Genomic DNA, 22,988 nt, shown 5'->3' with positions numbered 1-22,988 from the left:
TCGAACACTGATGTATTTGTTCACCAGACTAGTTAAGGAATGGATATGAGAGAAGAATCAATTTATCATATTATTAGTATTTCCATTAGAGGTAATTATATAATTGAACAAAAACTCTCTCTGCGTCATTGTCCATTGTTTAGAACAATTCACATAACACGCCGCATCGAATGCTAACAGATTTAAAATATAAAAAAAGAAGATTAGTATTAGCCTGTCCGAGCAACAATCATCGCAGTAAGGTATTTGTCCGTTTAATAAACAGAAACTATTAGTTTATGACATTTATTTGAGACAATCGTATTGTAAATAAATGTCTCCTGCCAGTTGGAATTTATCTGCACCATTGGACATCTATGTAAACCAAAATTTTTATTTGCTTTTTATTAATTTTAATGAGAAGTTGGAGTTGTAATACCTACTCTTTTTCATATTTCAATTACAGGGTATTGAATTGTTAATTGATCTAGCACAAAACGAATATTGAAGTCTTTTTAACGTCAATGTCTCATTGCAAGAGCCTAGTGTCATGTTACATGACGATGTTGAATTCCAGTCCCGTTAAACAAAATCAAACAAAATATACTATATTTTTTTTGTTCGAGCTATTGAAATTGTGTGATTAAATTTTAGCGTAGTATATAGAAAAATGCCCACCTATTTATATAATTATATAAGTCAATATTGAGACTTAATAAAAAAAAAACTTACTAATGACGTTTAAATACAAATGCATTATTGGTTAACTGTACAATGAATGGAAACGATATGACAACACGAGTCAACAAAGTTAGACATTTTTGAATATTTAGTACATTAAGGTGGTACGCAACACCTTGACTAATATTGATTTGACTTAACTTGGCTTAGTCTACTTCGTCCCAAGGGGGATCGGACATAGGACGACTACAATATTGAATTGGCTCTTTTAATTTTTATAAAATTCAAATGTTTTTTTTCAACTCTTTGACAAAAATATATAAATAAAAAATAAAAAATGAACCAACCACTTCATTAGAAAAATTTCATCTGTTACAATTATGTTCCCTTTACAGTACAGCGCGATTAAAACGTTTCGCTGATTTTCATAGAGTTATCTCCCTGTAGTGTAAGGTACCACCTTAAAAGAATACAAAAACTTCAGTAGAAGAGATGAACATAAACACCATTTCTGAATCCACATATACTATAGACTTACACATGTAGGATCTCTTATGGAAACTCTTTCAAATAAATCAGGTCTTCGCCCTAACGAAGAACTATTACTACAGGCCAAATATTTCATATAACAATATAACTGTCATATAAAAATGGCCTAAATAGAATCGATATGATAAAACAAGTCAATAAAGATGAAAATGTTTAAATATTTAGTTTATTAAGGAATTTATGATAATTCTAGTGGAAGTGATCAACATAAACATCATTTCTGAGTCCACCCTTACAAAAGTCTTTAACGAGCTCATGTCTCCCTGTAAAAATGGCCTAAATAGAATCGATATGACAAAACAAGTCAATAAAGATGGAAATGTTTTGACATTTAGTTCATTAAGAAAAAACTTTAAAACTTCAGACGAAGAGACCAACATAAACACAATTTCTGAGTCGAAACATACAATAGACTTACAAATGATAATGTCTTCTTGTACAAAAAAACCCTTTAAAACTTGAAATATCAAAATCCTGTTAGTTTCGTATTCCATAGAGACAACCTATTTCTACAATATGTTGGTATAAAAAGAAATACTTTATTTTACAGGATATATCATGTGGAAATAAGTGTGTAGGGTCTCTAATGGAAACTCTTTCAAATAAACCAGGTGTTCGCTCTAAAGAAGAACTATTACATCAGGCCAAAGATTTCTTACAACAATATTACTTGGCCATAAAAAGGTAATATTTATCAACAGATTTGATTAACATGATTAAGTTAACAGTGAATTGAACGAATTCGATCACTTATTATATCACATATATTCATGTTTGATGAGATCATGAATTTACACGAAGGAGAATCATTTTGAATAAGAATATCACAAAGCTATTTCATTATAAAGATATCAATACAATAGATTAATATCTATTCTTTTACTAGACATATAAATCTACCGACGAAGTACTAAGACCCAAAAACAAACAGCTATTCATACGTTATTGTCTATTACTTAGAACACTTAAAACCATAATTGCACATTAAAAGACTTACAGGCCTGTCCCGTAGCCAATCAGTAGCTTGTTTGTCCCATTCATGAACTAAAAGTTTTAGATTTTAACATCTATTTGAAACAATCTTATTAAGTAAATATCTTCTTCAAAATGGGATTTATCTGCATTGTTGGACATCTATGTAAATACAAATGTAGATAGAATAATAGGACTGATTCTTTACTCATGAGAACAAGGGTAGGAACGAATCTTATATTCCCTAATTATTATATTAGAGTGATCCTTTGGAGAAGGTTAAAATCTAAATTAACTAACTTATATTTACATACAGTTATAATTTACGGAAAATTCCTTATTCTGAATTATCATGAATGAAAGTATATTTGTAGTTCTTTTTTTATTTGTTTGGCTTTGGTCTAAATATTCGACAAACCATTAAAGCTAACAAGTGGGGAGTTGGGTTCCAGCGATAAGATAAATTGAGAATTTCATAACCATATATTTACAGTGCTTTTCATCATAAAAAGGTATATCCTTAAATTCATTGAAACTCAATTTGGGATTCGACATAAGTCAATAGTAATTATAACCAGAATTTGTTATGGGAGACAAGACTCATAGATATCAACTCATTAGCCATATTCAATGATTCCAGAACTTCTATTGGATCTCTGTAAATAATTTCATTATAGATACTATTAGACTATTTCTCAAGTATACATTGATCAATGTAATATCTAACTGAAGACAAGAAAATAACAAATAAAGACTGAATGGATCACTGCTTTTTAAAGTTTGCACCTTCTATAAATCTTTAATTTAGTTTACATTTTCAAGTTAAGCAAATATTGGTTATTTGTGATTCATTCGTTGTGCGTACACAAAGAAATATTTAACAATGACTTACACATAACCCGATGGCATGATATGAATTAATACAATAACAACATCGTCTTTGTAGGAAGCAGTTTAACAAAAAACGATATCGATATAAGATGTGGTATGAGTGTCAATAAGACAACTCTTCATCCAAGTCGCAATATGTAAAAGGAAACCGTTAAAGGCCAAAATACAGTTTTAATTAAGAATGTGTCTGTAAAATAAGACAACGTTTGCATGTTTGAGTTTCTTTCTCATTTAATCAATATTATTCAATCTGAGTATTGGTGTGTAAAATATACGGAAAGCAATCCACACTTACGATTGTTTTGTACATCCACTTTATTTGAACTTTGGTGAAACGTTATATTGAAAGATGACGCATTTGCTTATAGTTCCTATTACTTCATCGAGTGTATTACGAAATGTATCCACTGAAGACGGTTAAATTTTTAAATTTACGTCCCGAGTCTTGCCGAGCGCTATGATTATTCAAAATTTGACTGACAATAGAAAAATCAGAGGAAAGCAAGAAATTTGACGTCATAACCAAATATTGACCAATGAAGAACTCAGATCAAACAGAACACTCGTTGGTTAAATAAAAATTATCAACATGTACATAATCTAAAGAAAATGACAAATCGTGTTAGAATTAGAGAAAAATAATTGCCAAATACAAGTGCAGTTTAATATAATTGCCTCATCATCAAGGAGGGGCGAACATACCAGAGGGACATTCAAACTCATAAATTAAACATAAAATGACTACACCGAGTTTAACAAAAGGCAAACAGACAAACAAACATAAGTACGCAAAACATAACATAATAAAGAAAGAGCAAGCAGCACCTACCTTACCAAAATAAAGGATGATATATAAAAAGGTAAATACGAAGTCAAAATTTAGATATATCATAAGTATTGGTATGTCTTGATTGAATCACATATTCTAAGTCATCTTATAATCCTACCTACAAAATATACATCATTATTTCCATCGTATTGGTAGTAATGAAACGATAGAACACAGGGAGAGATGGTCAGAAGTGAAGAGTTCTATTGAAAACACAGGCACATACGATCTTACATTGAAGGAATTGATTTTTGGTTCGAAACAGGCTTGGAGAAATGCACCTCGATGTATAGGACGGATTCAATGGTCAAACTTACAGGTATAATATTTTGTCTTCTAGAATACCTCTTCAATGCAACTGTATGGATACATTGGCTGTAAATTGTAGAACGGTTCACCGTACTGATTCTGCAATATAATTGCGATGTATGTTACTCACAATTAATATGTTAGACTAAAAATAAGGCAAATGTCCATTTTTAAAGTCATTTATATCTATTCTAAAATCATATCTGTAGAAACTATTTGTGAGTTATTCTCATTTAACCTGTTGTATTATTATCACTCTTTAAGAGGCGACCAGAGATATCAATATTTTTGACAACTCTGGGTCGGTATAAAGGAAGGGGGAATATTAACATAAAACATAACATTTTCAAATTAAGCCTGATACACTATAATTCTTTGAACTGCAAAGCCAATTTTATATTATGGTCATATGTGTAAAGGTAATTGTGTTTAATCATCACTCAATATTACATAGATACAGGAAGATGTGGTGTGAGTGCCAATGAGACAACTCTCCATCCATGTAACAATTTAAAAAGTAAACCATTATAGGTTAAAGTACGGCCTACAGTCTATCGTTGCAGTAAATGTAGCACAGTTCAAAATCACGATTGCCAAATCCATAGTTTTAATGGCCACTGGTATCACCGATATTATTGGAAATGGCGATAGATAGAAATAAATGGAAAAAAAATAACAATAATAAATTTATATTTGCATCAATTTTCCTTGACAAATGTAAGAACATCGGATATGTAAAGGTTGTTGATTCATTACCGTACTAAACAATTTGTGGAAAATTTAAATAAATCATTATGTTGAACAAGTTTAAAGAAATCTTATATTTAAAATTCAATCTCTACATGTATTTGTATTATAATAAGTTACTATACAGATATTTTTGTCCCTTCATTTTACAGATATTTTTTTCCCTTCATTTTACAGATATTTTTTCCCCTTCATTTTACAGATATTTTGTCCCTTCATTTTACAGATATTTGATGCCCGTGATGTTAAGACAGCTAGAGGAATGTTCCACAGTATTTGTAACCATCTGAAATATGCAACCAACAACGGGAAAATAAGGTAGATATCTTATCGTTTGTGTAGTCTTATTTGTTCGATTGACACTGTCCTACGGATTATCGTATTCAAATGTGGAACTAATTATTAGGAGTAGTTGGATTATTTTTAATCAACATCATAAGGAACTTCGCATATAAGATATAACAATGCGGTTAGAAAGTTTCAAAGGCTTATTAAATGATTGATAACATAAAGATCCATCGGTGGCCTTCGTCTGTTATCTGCCCTTTGGTCGGGTTATTGTCTATTTTATATATTTCCATTCTCAGTTTTAATCGTACCGCCATGTTCAAAAAACCAAAATGCAGCAACCGAAAATAAATTGCAGTAGTCTGATTTTCTGATCCGTGTCAATACCAGAAGATAACAGCAGTAATCTATTATCGATAATTTCAGATTTCAAATTCTTTTCCAAAGTTTAGAGAATGATTATATTAGCTATATAACAACACGCTTTGGATGCCTATTTATTAATGATGTATACAAACGTGCATACTTTATTATGACACTTAATCTATCCTTTACATTTTGACCAGATCAGCCATAACAATTTTCAAACAAAGAACTGACGTGAATCATGATTTTAGAGTATGGAATTCACAACTGATTACGTACGCTGGTTATAAACAGTCAGATGGTTCTGTCATTGGAGATCCAATAAATGTCGATTTTACATCTGTAAGATTATGTTTTAATGTTTCAGTATACCCCTGCTTAAACAAGATTTGTGTATACTGTTTTACATCTGTCTGTCCAGTCCTCCGTCCGTCCGTCCCTTATATGCATGCATCACTTGTCAAAAAGCAAAACCAAGAATAAGACCTTTCTCCTAGTGTCTAAAATATAGAAGACCGTAAAAACATGTCGCTAGTGAGGTGAGAGATAACCCATCGAATCGGTGTACAGATAGTTCATTAATTACTTTTAACATTTTTCAGATGACATTTCAAAAATATATTATATAAACTTCCGAGAAATAAAAGTTTGCTTAAAAGTTCCATTCTATCTTTTTTCACCCCTTTTGGCTATTTTTAAGAAGTCTGTTATTGAGAGATTCTTTTGTGTTATCACATACATATTTTATTTCTACTCCCATCCATTTTTAAAATAGATTAAAAAAATATAATAACCCGTTTTCTTAACAGAAATATCATTGAAATATAACATATTAAAGTTAATAAATATGCCAAAGAAAGGATCTTGATTTTAATGATTACTATTTATTCTATTGACACAAAGGTAAAAATACTCATTGATTGACTTCACATATAATTGTAAAATCCATGGGTTGTTAAAACGTGTCATTTTTAAGTATTTGTTTATTCTGGGTTACAGAAATTCTCAAGACATTGTGTAGTACCTTGTTCTCACTTTACTTCAAACGATATTCAAAAAGATCTTTGTTCCTTACCACAATTAAAAACAGTAAAGGCCACCAATGACGTTAGCAAATAAATAATACCATCATATCATTTGTATAAACATGAAGAAAGATACAAAACACATGTAAACACAACTTTTTGTAGATGCCAAAATATTATCAAGTTGACAAGGACGACACAGTAATATAAAGTATAATTATAAAAAAAGCAAAAATATATTTTAATTAATTAATTTTCGATAGTTATAAAGCAGACTGTTCAAATCAGAGAATAAACCGTTATATGAGTATTGAAAGTATTTATAATAAAGCAATAATAAACTGTAAATGGCAAAATTTTGAAAGTATAACATTTTTTTTATACATATTACGCCACGTTGATACAAATGGGGTTTTGTTTTATTTAGAAATGCAAAAAGAATTCCTTGTTATGAAAATATATATATATAGCATTGAATCAATACCTGTTCGACACAGATATCTGCATTTGCTGTCTAACCAGAGTATACTATATACCACTTTTGATTTGTACAATCTTTGATAAATTTTCAATATGACGATCAACAAATTTAATTACTTTGTAAAAAACATTTCCCTATTCAATTTCCTCCTTACAACAAAACTATTTGCATTTATCAAGGTTATAGTTGTCTTTTTTATATGGTTTTACATCTATCCCCCCTTTCCTCTTTTTATAAATATTGAATTTACATTGTTTCATAATTCAATTCTATCGCCATGTTTTTTGTTATTATGTTTACTGATCGAGTTCATCAGCCATTTCAATTGATATCTTATAGTGTGCCTTTCTAAACTTGAATTTTAATATCAACATTATCACTTTTTGTTGCTAGGTAATTTGGATCGAAGGATTCTTATTTTTAATGAATGGTCATATTGCAACTACATATAAATGAGAAATGTACGGTATACTGACATGAAAAAATATATTTCCGTGTTGGTGAATTTGTTTACGTTTAATTAATCAAATGTCAGTTCTTCGTATGATATTATTTGTATATCTTATATAAGATTAATTTTTCAGGTTTGTATCGAAATGGGTTGGAGAGGGAAGAACGGCATGTTTGATGTTCTTCCACTAGTCCTTCAGGCAAACGGAGGTGATCCAGAATTGTTCGAGTTACCTTCACATTTAATAATGGAGGTACTCATTACTCACCCCACGTGCGTATTGGTTATAATTACAGGTTATATTGCTTTACTAACGTATAAATAAGAAATTTGATGCGACTGTCATACAAGTCACAGGTTTAATCGGCCATTTTCTATATAAGAAAATTCCTACATAAAAAGTCAGTATAATGATAGTTATCATCCATTTGTTTGATGTGTTTGAGTTTTTTATTTCGGCATTTGATAAGAGACTTTCCGTTTTGAATTTCCTCAGAGTTCAGTATTTTTTTTATTGTTCTCTTTATTCAATTCACAAAGTGATATAATTCAATAATGAATGGAGACCAACAATAGGTATATTTTACCTAGGAATATAGAAAATAGACAAAGCATACCGTTTATTTCAGGGGGAAAGCTATGCTACACTTTTTTTTAAAATAGGTTTGTCTTTAATTAGCTTTCAGTCAAAAGAAAAATCACAAGAATACTTAACTCCGCGGAAAATTCAAATGGAAAGTCCCTAATCAAACAACAAAATCAAAAGCCCTAACACATCAAACAAACAAGCAAACAAACAACTGTTATATTTCTGACTTGGTAAAGATATTATCTTATGTAAAAAAAAATGTGGATTTAACATAGTTTAAAAGCTAACCAAATCTCTCAAATGTATGACAGTCGCATCAAATTCATATATATTGACTTATTCTTCGATAACTTTGTTTGTTTTGTCTTTATGTTCATTGTTATATTTGTGTAGCGTTCCTATTTGGTGATCTAGGCAATTTCTTACTGATGTTTGCAGTGTGTTTTTAATTTTTACTGCTACACAATATCCAATTTTAGTGCAGCAATAACCGCTCACAAACATGTTTAAGTCCGCCATATTATGTATGAGTCTTTTGAATAACATAAGAGCATGTAAGTCAGTTGTTGTCATTGGTTGCTGCTTTTACATCTGTTTTGAATGGTTTCTAATTTTGTCAAGTGAGGGCTTGTTATAGCTGACTATACAATATGCGATGATTCTCATTGATGAAGGCGATACTATAACCTACGATTGCTTTAATGTACGAAATTTGAACTATCTAGAATAGTATACTCCACGATATTTCAACCACTCCTTTATACGTTATATACTAATGTATTTCATTATTATCAAAATTATCTTTTGTTATTGGTTATAATTGTCAAATGTCCAAAGGGCTTGTAAAATCATTTAAGTATGGCTTTTAATTGCTTCTAAACCAACATTTACTTTAAAAAAAAATTACAACTTATAGATATAGGAAGATGTGTTGTGAATTTACACTTGGGACCTGGATGGAGAGATGTCTCATTGGTATTCATAACACATCTTATTTTTTACTGTAATTAATACAATTAAATTCTTATTGTAAAATTCAGCTGAGAGCAAATTGACGATGCTTTGAAATTTGAGGACCATAGATCTTTGAGCATCGAACATAAAGTGTTAGATTTAGCTTTTTATGAGTTAAACTTTTCTATATATGTAATACTTTAGACAAAAATTGTCTAATGTTAAAATTTTAACCATAGCGTTTGCTACATGCGTAATTTATAAATACATTTTTGATGTCTTGTAGATATCCAAGCCTTGCTGATCTTGGTTTAAGATGGTTTTGTGTGCCAGCCGTTTCTAGTATGATGTTTGATTGTGGTGGATTGGAATTCACAGCTTGTCCATTTAGTGGCTGGTATATGAGCACTGAGATTGCATGTAGGGACCTCTGTGATAAACAAAGATACAATCTAGTAGAGGTAAAGATATGAAATATTTGTTATTTTTTCCACAAATGAAATAGCATTTCCATCTGCATCGACTGTTAATGGATTTCAACCATGTGCTCCAATCAATTTTGTTGACCTTCAAAGCCATTTATTTTTTTATTATTTCTTTCACTTTGCAGGGACACGCTTTATAGAGATTAAAATCGTCCAAGTACTATAACTGAAGATGAGGTATTTGATTGAATATGATATTATATATAAAAAAAAAATGGCATTCTAACCTCTTTAAAAATGAGCAGTAATGGATCCAAAGCATGATGGTAAATATTGCAGAAAACTCCCCAAAGATGAAAAGTTTGTAAATTAGTAAATTATCAAAGGTACCAGGATTATATCCAGAGTAATCTAGAAGACTCTTATTTCTTTTTCACTTGACGAATAAGTTCTAAAAGACCCAAAGGAATTCAATCTCAATTAAAAATACCAATCACTGAGGAAAATTCTATTTGGAAAGTCTTTGAGCAAGTTGCATAATGAAAAATTATCACACATCAAACAAATGGATAACATCTAATATTTTGCTCACTTGGTACAAAAAACCGACTATGAGTATTTAAGATTTAATAACAAAAAACTTTTAAAAAAAAATACGTATAAAAATAAACTCATCATAGACACCAGGACTAAATTTTACATATACGCCAGACGCGCGTTTCGTCTACAAAAGACTCATCAGTGACGCTCGAATCCAAAAAAATTATAAACAAAACCCGACAAATAAAGTAAGAAGTGGCAGAGCATTGAGATCCAAAATTCCCGAAATTGTTGCCAAATACAGCTAAGGTAATCTATGCCTGAGGTAGAAAAGTCTTGGTATTTCAAAAAGATACTATATACTTGGATGGGCATACCCCAAAAAAAATGTATTATTTTCATAGTGTGGACAGACGTTTGATCTAACGAACTTGCATTTAAAGAGAACAAGAAATGAGAGAACATTGATGCTTGATTATATTTAAATATTCGGACTTAACCCCTTAACCTTGATAATGAGGATAATTCAATGAAAGAGTAAAGAGTGCCATTAAAATGTCGAGATCCAATTATGCATGTTAGGATTGATTCAGTTCCAACGTCAACCTGAGATTTTAAGACTGTTTATCAATAGAAGAATCCCTATCATGATTACTCTACCTCTGCTTTATTGAATGTTACAAATAAAACATGAATTTGAAGGCAAAAACAAATCAAAACATGAATTTGAAGGCAAAAACAAATCAAAACATAAATATATCCCGTCTTTATTCCAAGATATAGAAATCTTAACATTATTGATACTTTTTTTTATAAGAAAAAACTGTTATAAATCAATTTAATTCTTATTATCAAACTGGTAAGTTTAAAATTAAAATCCTTGCTGTTTGTATCTGAATTTTACGCTGTATATAATTTGATTGTCATATTTAAGCAATCTAATGCAACACATATAAGTATTTGTTAGTAAGCATTATATTTTCTTTTAGAAAATAGCTCAAAACCTAGGAATGGATACACGCAATAACGCGTCACTATGGAAAGACAAAGCAGTAATTGAGATAAATATTGCAGTTCTTCATAGCTTTCAGGTAAGAAAAAAATAAAATCATAAAAATACTGAAATCCGAGAAAAATTCAAAAAGGATAGTCCCAGATCAAATCAAATATCAAAATCAAAAAATCACAAACGTCAAACAAATAGATAACAACTGTCACTGACTTTGTACATGCATTTTCTTATGTATAAATGGTGGATTAACCCTACTTTTATAGCTAGTTAAAACTCACTTGTATGAAAGCTGTGTAAGTTCAATTGTATTGACAACGATGTGGAAAGAAAAAAAAACCCAGACATAACAGGTATACATGCTAAATAAAGGGATACCGCAGTCACCATTGCTATAGTCTTAATCATAATATAACAAACAAATAGTCCACAAAGAAGCACACAAAGGCATATAGACAAATCTTATTAGCAAAAATGTAATACAATAATACAAACATGTACAATAGGACAACAAAACAATGACAGGATGTATAATTACAAAGCCACAGTAGTGAATGATATAATACAATAGTAATTACATTTAATTTAATGGCCATTCCATTTTTTGTATCTACCTTTGAAGTCGATTGGTGCTACTATAGTTGATCATCATACAGCTTCCGATTCGTTCATGATCTTCATGCAAAATGAGTACAAACAACGAGGCGGTTGTCCTGCTGACTGGGTATGGTTAGTTCCTCCAATTAGTGGCAGTTTAACGCCAGTGTTTCATCAAGAAATGGTTATGTTTAAACTGAAACCTTCGTATGAATATCAGGTATGTAAGCTTAAAGTTGGATTTCTTGAAGAGGGTTATTTTAAAAATGAAACAATCTCCTTGTAAAAAGAGTGAATAAATTTGATCTATAATACGATGTCAATACCAAACCAATAAAATAAGGGGTAAATAAATAAAGGCAACAGTAGTATACCGCTGTGAGAAATTACAAAACAATTAACAAAAAAAAACAACAAAAAATAACCTTGAACAAAAATCCGTCATATAAAATAATATATACAGGCAAATGGAAATTATTTTGTGCTACGGTATACAGTAAAAGCGGTGAATGGAAATATATTTTACAAAATAAACAATTGTGTTGTTCATAGTACGAAAAAAATTAAAATTTATGCTTCGAACTTATCAAAGCTGATATATAGACGACATTTAACCCTGAATGAGTAATTAACAAAAAAAGCATTAAAATAGTATCCACTAGCAAAAACAACAAGAATAGAACGATTTTATAGTTCTCGCAGTTACTGACAGTTAGTTGAACGCCAAAAAAACAATCAATAATAAAACATGATGCACTAGACACTAAAATCAACTAAAGGTAACCCTAAGATACACAAACAGCAACACTTCAACAGTAAACGGGATATAAATAAACTCCGGTTATCTGCACATTTTATGTTCTCATGACAACTATGAATCAAAAAATTCTAACAATTATTGGGATAGTTCTGAAATGATGAGCAACCGTCTGTCATGGTTATCTACACATCACAATCCGACAACATAATTTTATATATTTTCAATTCTTGCTTTTAATATTTCTTTTTCTTATGAGGACAACATTTAACAATTTTACAGGACGAAGTATGGAGAACATATGTTAGGAAAAAGGAGAGAATAAAAAAACCTAAATCGCATCAAAGTAAATTAGGTTTTAAATGCGTTGCAAGGTAAGACAAATAGTTATCATATTACAAGACTCATGATTTGATACTCTAGACGTGATCAAAAACTTGTTTGTTATTCATAAATACTGAAAGGGAATTCTGTTTGTTTGTTTTTGTTCAAGTTTTACTCCTCAGAATGGAATTTTTGTTGCTAAGATTGCGAATGGAAATAATGAATGTGTCAAAGAGACCACCCGGCCAAAGTGCAGAAAACAACAAAAGGCCACAAATGGGTCTTCGATACAGCAAAAATTCCAAGGTGGTGCTGGGTCCAAATAATTGTCATATTACCCATGTATATATTATTGGGATGTCCGTCCAATTTTACGAAACTGGAAACAACTATAAATGGATGTGGTGACTTTTTTCTCGAAAGGTCCCTGTAACGAGTCAGAAATGGGACAGCTGTTTCTTCATGTTTGTGCTATACTGACAATTCTTTAGCGTTGTAGGAAAAATATTTTTTAGCACTAGTGAAAAATCTGTTCTTAGAAAATGATTGGTCGAAATTTAATTATAACGTTATTTTTTTTTAGTTTCTACTAAATTTCCCATTGAGACGTCCTGAAAAAAATGTAACTATGCCGATGACGTCACATATAAAGAACAAAACTTTCTGCAATTTATTTAAAAGGAAGGATTAAAAAGATTCGAGAAACAGATTCAAACACTTTAACTATTACTATTTACATGTCTCTAGTAGAGATATATCACAGTGATGGAATCTAAATTTTCTACCCCTTACGTTAGTTGATAACGTCAGATTTTGTCAGTAATTATAACTGCGGTAATATTTTTTGTATACTCCTTCATATAACATTTTTATATGTTTACGCCAATATTATCTATGTTTTCAGCGTTATTTTCTCATGGACAAGCTTAATGATGAAAGTATTATCCAAGCGTGTTAAATGCACAATTTTGTTTGCAACAGAGACAGGGAGATCGGAAAGATATGCACATACACTGCATAAAATATTCAGACAAGCATTCAATTCACGGGTATGTATATATTTCTTAACGATATCATACAAATCATACCTTTGATTAGGGAACCGGTTTTACATTGCTTACGGAGATCCTTATAATTACCATAAACCTATAATTAAAAGAAAAATATGTTGAACAATAATCAATAAAATAATCTTTTTCTCTATTACAAGCAGCTTGCAATATCATTTCAGACCAGATTCTATTATGATTAAATGTAAAAACTAGTCAAATTTATCAATATTGCCGTTGTAATTAATATATACAAACAAATTAGATAAATTAATAGTTAGCTGGTAAATATCAAGTCCAAAATAAAATGCATTATCAGGATGAGAACCGGACAATGATATATGAATAAAAACCCTGCTTTGTTTGAGACTGAAACGCTTATTCTGATGTTACACAAGGTAGTATTCCTCATAAGGCATATCACACTTCTAGGACACATTTTTCTGACTTTCGGCCAACCAGTCTCTGCTCTTTCTTCTTAATGCTGTTTTTTTTAAATTTGAAGGATTTACATAGGTTTTATATATTTTTAATAGTAAAAAAACACATATTGCCCTTGAAAGTTGCGGAGTTTTCGTTAATAACACCAACTAAGTTATTTAATTTGACTGTGCTAACCCTGTTAAGTACGATGTTGACGAACAGATCCAAAATCAGAATACATCACACGTCTTTTATTGGCTCCCTGTTAAATATTTTTCTGTACATTTTCGAGACAAGTTGGTCTGTTGTATTACCGAAGAATGTTAGTTTTCCTGATGTCCGTTTGTAATAAAGATTTACGTTCAGATACTTTTAAATACAGTAAAACCTGTATTAAGAGACCATCTAAGGGGGAGCAAATAAGTGATTCATAACACAATTGGTCTTTTAATAAAAATTCAATTTGAATAAAATATTTATCAATAGTAGCCTCTAAAAAAGGGACGAAAGATACAAGAGGAACAGTCAAACTCCTCAATCGAAAATAAACTGACAAAATTTTGGCTTAAAATGAAAACGACAAACAAACAAATAATTATAGCACACATGACACAACATAGAAAACAAAAGAATAAACAACACGAACCCTACCAAAAACTAGCAGAGGCATTTGCTTACTATAGGTGAACTCTTGAGCAGGTTTCACTTCATTTTCTACCAGCAAATTCTTTTTTGTTTAAATAATAAGATCGAAATCTAGTTGTTTATAAGGTTGCAATATATATAAAAAATACTTAGTTATTAACTTGTATATACAAATTTATGTACTATATTGTAATGTGCTAAAGGGAGCTAAATCTATTTTGCATTAAATTGAGTTGTCAACAAGTCACAAAAAAGCAACCCATGTTTATCTTTTATTTCTTTGAAACAGAAGTGACACCATTCAAACACGTTTCAGATCGCGTGATTGTGTACCGTTTTATAAGCGTAACCATTTTATTTAAACTCCGACACGTTTTTAAACCAAACATAATGCAATGCTATCAATAGAGAATGCAAGATATATTATGATTATAATACCAGTCCGTGTACTAGACTATTTGCTTATTCTAGAGAAGTTTAAGTGAGTATAAATAAAACCATGTGTATTTATTTACTGCAATAAAGTGCAGCCAAGCTCGATTGTTGGAAATTGCATAATGATATTTACACAATTTAAAATTTTAAACAAATATAAACCTGCCGTGTAAATGATTTCAATGTTGGCAATTATAGGGTTTTACAATGTTCATGTGAATAGATTATTTATAACAGAGGATATCTTCATAAACTCAAGTTAACTATGACTAAATACATAGAAGTATTACAAAACTGCATGACAAATACATATCTTTCATCACAAGTTACATAAGGGTCCTCTGACATTTTAATGTCGTAATTGCCTTCTTTGAATTTGTGTTGTAAAAGTCATACTTCAAACATAACCTCATTTCACAAAATTAAACTATGCTATGTGTGTCATTCATACCTAATTTGCCTTGGATCGATTTCATGGAATGTAGCACAATTATGCCCCCACTTTGTATAAATACATATAACTCTATCATGTCTATGTTAAGTAAGCAATATTTTGTTTTATTGTGTCATAGATTAAACTAATTTGTTCAGTGTATGTTTACATGACTTTTGTTAAAATGTCTTTTTGATCGAGTTAAGCTATTATAATTGATATGTTTTAGTTTGTCTGTGTTAAAATGTAACACTAGTATCTTAGGCTAGGTCGAAAGTTGACGTCTAGTAACACGTTTCATTTCTCAGCATTTTTATGCATCTGTCCTAAGTCAGGGGCCTTTTGGTCATTGGTTGTGGTTCATAGTTGTTTCTCGTGTCTCATTTTTTAGATAGATAAACTCTTGGTTTCCTGTTTGAAGTATTATAAAAGTCGTTGTGGTGCCCTTTAAAAACGGCAGTTCGGTGTGAATCAAGATCTCGTAATGATGGCCGTAATCTTTATTTATAAAAATTATTTTTTTATATATTTTGGGATATTTTGGGGAAAAGACAAACAATAATACTCGAAACACAACATAGAAAATTAAAGACTTAGCAACACGAACCTTACTTAAATCTAAGTAAGAGCCGAGGCATCGTGTTGAAGGCCGTACATTGACCTATAATGGTTTACTTTTTTAAATTGTTATTTGGAACGAGAGTTGTCTCATTGGCACTCACACCACATCGTCCTATATCTATATCAATAATTTGTTATTACGGTTTCGATCTTTGTTTTGCCTTATTAGGTGTTGAATATGGACAGTTACAACTTAAGTGAACTCAGACAAGAACAGCTAATACTGTTTGTAACAAGCACATTTGGGAATGGCGACCCACCAGAAAATGGCAAGGTAACAGTTTAAACAGTTTGTTGAGTTTTGTTTTTTTAAATGAGTCAATATGATGTGTTGGATCATGAAAGAAATCTATTACAAATTATGACGAGAGTTTGAAAATACGTAGTCAGAGTAAGAAGTCAGCTTTGTGTTTCAACTTATTTTAAAATTAACAATTAATACACATTTGTTAAAATTCATTTGACGGGAAACAAGAAAAGTAATATTAACATATGGGATCATCTGTGATTTAATTGTTAGACAAGCTCAAAGTCGGCTGCAAACCTTCAAAAGTTACAAATAGTAGTCTCCGACAATTGAAATAATTATAAAGGAACAAGGGTTCAACTCTCTCAGGCTAAAAGTATGTATAACGTTCTTGGACGAAAGACATATTAGGATTTTAAAATCTAACAGTTACCATTGGGTATTTTAGAATCTTGCAAGAGCTTTAACGACAGCAAAAGGATTGCCATTGCAGAAAAAGTAAGTCATTCATCTATTTCACTAACTGTGGAACTTGTTTTTATAAATTGAAACATTTATTTGCAATTTAGATAAAAAAAAAATAGTCTACGTTTTTAATAGTCTTAGATTGTTAGCTAAAAAAATTCTGTCAACGATTAACATAAGCGATTTATGAACATAAAATGCATTTTATATTCAAAACTGTTAAGGAACCCTGTATACCATTCAAAGATATATTTGAACTGCAGCGTCGAAATTTCTTTTCCTAGCAAACGTTTGAACTGAAGCTGGATTGATACAAATAGTGATACCATTCGCATATAAGCAGAGGATTTTCTGTATTGGTATAATTTTAATGATATTTATCCGGAGTAAATTTTCAACTCATACTTCTTTTTTAAAATTAGGTGAAACTAAGCCTTCAGGAAAGCCTAGATTTGAACAATTGTTCTTTGTATGTTGGTTTAGCTTTAAATACTCTGGAACCTTACATAGTTTTACTTTTGAAAATTAAGACTCGTATTAAACTATATTGTCCCTGAACACTTGTATATAAATCATATTTATTTACCTGTACTGTCTTTACACGAGGCTGCAAATCTAAAATATTTTTTTTTAAACAATGACGCCAATTTTAACTTTGATTGTAGATGCAAAATTAAGATCGCCTGATCATTGCTTTGTACTAGTACAATTTGTAACTTGACTGAATCTCTTTGTTTTTTTTACAGTGGCAATCAGAGGCACACAAACGGCCACAAAAACAGTCCTCTAAGTTATTTGAAATTCTCCGTTTTCGGACTTGGGTCTAGTGCTTACCCAAATTTTTGTGCATTTAGTCATCTGATTGACAAAACAATGGAGGGATTAGGAGCTACCAGGATTTATAGTATTGGAGATGGAGACGAGTTATGCGGTCAAGAAGAAGCATTCAAAACTTGGGCCAAAAAGGTTTATCAGGTAATTAGTGCAAAAAGAACAAATGCATTAAAGGTCTGTCAAATAATTCTCAAATAAAAATGACGGGGAAAAAACGTTTTGAAATGAAGGATTTCTAGGTTATTTTTAACAGAAGTAAATTTAGTACAAATTCAAGAGAATTCGAAAAATTAAAACTTGAATCTTAAAATTAGTTTATTAAAAAAACCAGAATGTCAAGGTTATTACGGATTTCTAACCGACAAATAGATAACCTTATATATATTTAAAAAAACAATTGAAAGTTCTTGATGTTCTTAACCCTTGTACTGTATGTGGCCTGTTATCTTTCTCATTCTAGTGTAATTTCATTTGCTTTGAGCAAACGAAACGAGCGTCTGCATTTTAAAAATGGTTTACTATTTTATGATGAACATATCACGTTTCTTCATTGTTAGCGCCATTTCTCGTTCAGTTCTCTTTACCATAGTTGAAACACGTGTTGATATGTTTATATTTTATCAATATCTTTGTTTCCATATTTGACATTTGCTTATAAAAGTAATAGCCATTTCGTATTGTATTATGCATTATAATTGTTTCATTACCCTAGGTGGCTTGTGGTTTCTTCAATGTTGGTAACAAAATAGGGTTGAATGATGCATCCGATGTACTCGAAAAGTCGGATACGATCTGGCGTCCGGAAACATTCCGAGTGATAGAAGTACCTACAGAAAACCGCCTTTCGCTTGGTGAAGGTATGTATATTTTCCAGGTTATTATGGATTCTCTTCAAAGGAATTAACTAATACAATTATTAAAAATTTAAAGATGTTATATGTTTTTTTTTCTGCTTTGTATCAATCTAATGAGATAAGCCCATTTCAACTGATGTTTAGAGTTCGTTCTTATGTTTGGAAAACTAATGTCCAAGATTAGGGGCGGGTAGATCGCTACCAATATTATCTAAGTCATGATCCTGCATTACAGGGGTTGTCTGTGGTGTATGTCTGTCATATTTGTTTTTCGTAAATCGTTGTGTTTTTAATCAGGCTGTGAGTCTTCTAATCTGAATTGTTTCATGCAGGTGATACTGTTAGTTGGTGGATAGTTCGCTCTCACTGGCAATCATAACATATCTTATTATTACATCACGATGTTTCTTTAAGGTAATCTAATATGTATAGAACTAGTACCCCGCTTTCGTACGGAAGCACATCTATAGCTACCTTCATTTATTTTTGATTGCGATTTGATTGTTTGCTGCTTAATTGCCGTATTTTGCTAATAATTTCCTTTGTGTTATCAAAAGTATGAGCTTGTATCAAGAATTACGCAATTAATTACCCTGACCATTTTCATCCAAAACATGTTAACAACAATTAAAATTTTTATTTCCTTAAAAATCAATTAAGATACGTATCGGTGATAATGTTTTTCTCTATTATTGATGCCTTTTTTTTTTACATTTCTCGGTTGGTGTGAGAAAAATATTTATCATCTAAATAGAAAAATTATGATGTGAATTTTCTAGATTTTTGTTGATCCTATATTGTCATCTTGAAAAAAGGCGAACATGTCTGATGGCGTAACATGGAAAGAAAAAAAGAAACTTTGATTAGACATTGTTTAAAATCAAAAGAGAATCAGGTTCCACAACTATCTCGTGAACCACGACATTTCTCCACTCTCAGCAGTGAAGTTGTAAATATTTAATGTTAAACTGTATCCAGTTGAAAAATTTTGTAACACACTTGTTGCAGTGGTAGAATTTTTATTTGTTTGTGGTATGTTTTTTGTTTGTGTGTTTGACAAATAACTATTTTTTCTTATAAAGAGTATTGTAAGGTACACAAGAAGAGTGTGTTCAGAAGTCGACTTACAGAACGGATTCACTTGGAGAAAAGACATTCCAGGTAATTACTATTACACTACAATGTGTCATTTCATTTGCATAAGGTTCGTTTATTTCATTTAGTAATGTTCAGTTGATATAACAATGAAAGGGAAATTTAAGCTTTGTCAAGAAATCAACAGTTTTGACTGAAATATTTTTTAAACATATAGAAAACATGTGTCCATGATATTTGAATTCTTTTGTCCCATGAGGCATGTAACACTGTATGAAATAGGCTAAATTTGATGACACGAAAGTGAAATATTTAACTAGGTATTAAAATATATGAAAATTCAGGGAAGTAATAAGCATTGTCTGAATTTATGAGCATTACCTCAAGTCTTCATGGCTTCCTTATATGCAAGAGTCAAACTTGTATTCTACAAGTTGGCGAACCACCAACTAGTACTTACATCATATGGTTTCCGATTGGCTGAATAATAAATAAGTTTTGCTCACTTATATATAATTTTACAAACATACAGAAAGAAAGCAAATACTTAATTAGCCAATCAAGGCGACTAAAATAAGCTGAATTATTTCAATATAGTTTGAACACATAGTATTTAAAAAAATATATTTGTAATAGGCTAAACAAAGTATATAACATGATAAGTTTTGTTTCAACACATGTTTAATGTTGTAAACTTATTGCGCCGAATAAAATATATAGTATAGATTAAGAAAATTTCGGTGAAAAATTGCAGTACAATATTCAAAAATAATGTTCCCATCAACAACATTCATATCTAACATTACTCGTTGAAACATTTTGTGTTTATAGAAATACAAGCTAGTGTAAACTGAATTGATTTCCTTCGCATAATAATCACTATTTAAAAGAAATCCGCTATTGTAGGTGTTTTAATGTGTTTTAAATATCTTAATAGTTTAAAACCTACTCACATTTGTTTTTTGTTTTTTTTTAAATCGAAATATGAATATAATTTGTTCGATACTATTCAATATGTCACATGAACCGTATGTAGTAAATCTATTCTTCTTTTTTCTGGTGAAGTAAACAGACAATTCTTGCAAAGATAGATATAAGCGCCAATATCGATAGCATGAAGTTTAGTCCAGGTGATCACATATTGTTGTTTCCAAACAATGCGCCAGCGATTGTCAGTGGTATAATTGACCGGTTGGTTGATGCCCCAGATTTCGACCAAGTTTTACAATTGCAACGCAATACATCCGGTGATTCAAGGCTCGACAGAAATGGTTTGTATTAATTTTCTTACCTGAATATTTGATTGGATGGTTTGGTCAAATCCTAGATCTACATATAAGCCTGAATAATGTTCAAGATAGTCTAAATTCACGGTAAAACTTTACCCACGAAATCCACGAAAATTGCAATCCCACGAATATTAGAAAAATGGAAATGGGGAATGTGTCAAAGAGACAACATCCCGACCATAGAATAAACAACAGCATATAGTATATATCAAAGCTTATCATGTAGTATTATACCAGATCCAACGGTAGTTTATTGATATATGATTCTTATTAATTCATTGTATAATAGTTGTCAAAAGTACCAGGATTATAATTTTATACGCCAGACGCGCGTTTCGTCTACTTAAGACTCATCAGTGACGCTCAGATCAAAATAGTTAAGAAAAGCCAAATAAATACAAAGTTGAAGAGCATTGAGGACCCAAAATTCCAAAAAGTTGTGCCAAATACGGCTAAGGTAATCTACTCCTGGGGTAAGAAAATCCTTAGTTTTTTCAAAAATTCGAAGTTTTGTAAACAGAAAATTTATAAAAATGACCATATAATTGATATTCATGTCAACACCGAAGTGCTGACTACTGGGCTGGTGATACCCTCGGGTACGAAACGTCCACCAGCAGTGGCATCGACCCAGTGGTGTAAATAGTTATCAAAAGTACCAAGTATAAGCATGCAAATAATGTAAAACAAACATAAAATAACACCATACAAAAGAAAGACCTCGTTTGACGAAAGTGTTACGAATGTATTATATCAAACTTACTTTTATATTAGTTATTGAAGAAGCAGACGCGCGTTTAAATTTAATGTTTAATTGTGTACAATATTAAACTTGAATTTCATTCATAAAAGAAAGGCGAAAGAAAGCAGAGTAACAGACAAACAAAAACGTACAAACTTAAAAGTTAAAAAAACTACTTTGAGACGTGTTAGTGCGAATCCTACTAAAACAGGAGGTGATCTCAAGTGCTCTGGAAGCCTCAGCAAATATTGCTTCACATTTGGGACTCTCCTGTTGTTTATGTTAGTATTAAATATATTTGACTAAATTTTAATTTTCAATCATTAATGTCATTTTTTTAATTTCTTTTATAGGAAACCATGATTCGTGGAATGACTGGGGTCGATATCCGCCATGTACTCTGACAGATATGCTTACAAGATATCTTGACATTTCTACTCCTCCATCACAGGAGCTACTCAATATACTGTCAAGTCAAGCAGTTAAAACAGAAGAGAAATTCCAAATAAAACGTCTAGTAAATGTAAGGAAATTTGAAGATCCTAATATTTATATAGGCGGTTGGTTTCGAATCACAAGGATTGGAACACTTTACTCTCAATACATTTCTTTCTCAAAGGATAAATCCTTGAACAACTGTATTGTTTTTATCTGCAAAAACCACACTTGGACTGTTTTTCTAGAGAACTTGAAATTTACAGCACAATATATCACATATACATTAACATCATTCTTGACAAAGAAATTTCACAAATCGAATCGCTCTGTATTTGGAATCAACATTATAGAGGATGATAAAATCTCTTGTCCCAGTTATTGATACCTAAACTTCACAACAATCCTGACGTACAACGATGCATATCCAGGTCTTCTTTGCATTCAACTTAGCAAACTTAATCTCAATTTCATATTCTTGTACATGTCACTTATTTTATCTGTGAAGATATAATTTGCAGTTTAGTGTTTGTGTGTTCCGTTATTTTCCTCAAATAACTGTTATTTTCTTTAACATACCGATTGATCACTGAAGGGTCTTTTTGCCGTATTAATTAAAACGAATATCCTAAGTCAAGCCGGTAGAAAAACCACTGAA

General features: G+C 30.9%; 1 protein-coding gene across 1 annotated transcript in view; it reads left to right on the top strand.

Moving 5' to 3' along the window:
• LOC134727336 (nitric oxide synthase, inducible-like) overlaps positions 1 to 22,988 on the top strand; it is a 57,279-nt gene that overhangs the window by 17,108 nt on the left and 17,183 nt on the right. Inside the window, exons 2-16 of the mRNA XM_063591714.1 lie at positions 1,760 to 1,893; positions 4,058 to 4,220; positions 5,184 to 5,275; positions 5,812 to 5,953; positions 7,702 to 7,841; positions 9,398 to 9,572; positions 11,066 to 11,167; positions 11,708 to 11,902; positions 12,722 to 12,813; positions 13,668 to 13,812; positions 16,539 to 16,643; positions 17,065 to 17,114; positions 17,828 to 18,056; positions 18,628 to 18,772; positions 22,249 to 22,418. Coding sequence (XP_063447784.1) covers positions 1,760 to 1,893; positions 4,058 to 4,220; positions 5,184 to 5,275; positions 5,812 to 5,953; positions 7,702 to 7,841; positions 9,398 to 9,572; positions 11,066 to 11,167; positions 11,708 to 11,902; positions 12,722 to 12,813; positions 13,668 to 13,812; positions 16,539 to 16,643; positions 17,065 to 17,114; positions 17,828 to 18,056; positions 18,628 to 18,772; positions 22,249 to 22,418 — 2,079 coding nt within the window. The remainder of the gene's footprint in view (positions 1 to 1,759; positions 1,894 to 4,057; positions 4,221 to 5,183; positions 5,276 to 5,811; positions 5,954 to 7,701; positions 7,842 to 9,397; positions 9,573 to 11,065; positions 11,168 to 11,707; positions 11,903 to 12,721; positions 12,814 to 13,667; positions 13,813 to 16,538; positions 16,644 to 17,064; positions 17,115 to 17,827; positions 18,057 to 18,627; positions 18,773 to 22,248; positions 22,419 to 22,988) is intronic.

The sequence above is a fragment of the Mytilus trossulus genome, chromosome 8, assembly GCF_036588685.1.
Source record: "Mytilus trossulus isolate FHL-02 chromosome 8, PNRI_Mtr1.1.1.hap1, whole genome shotgun sequence".
Classification (NCBI taxonomy): Eukaryota; Metazoa; Mollusca; class Bivalvia; order Mytilida; family Mytilidae; genus Mytilus; species Mytilus trossulus.
This window is presented reverse-complemented; position numbering and strand designations above follow the sequence as displayed.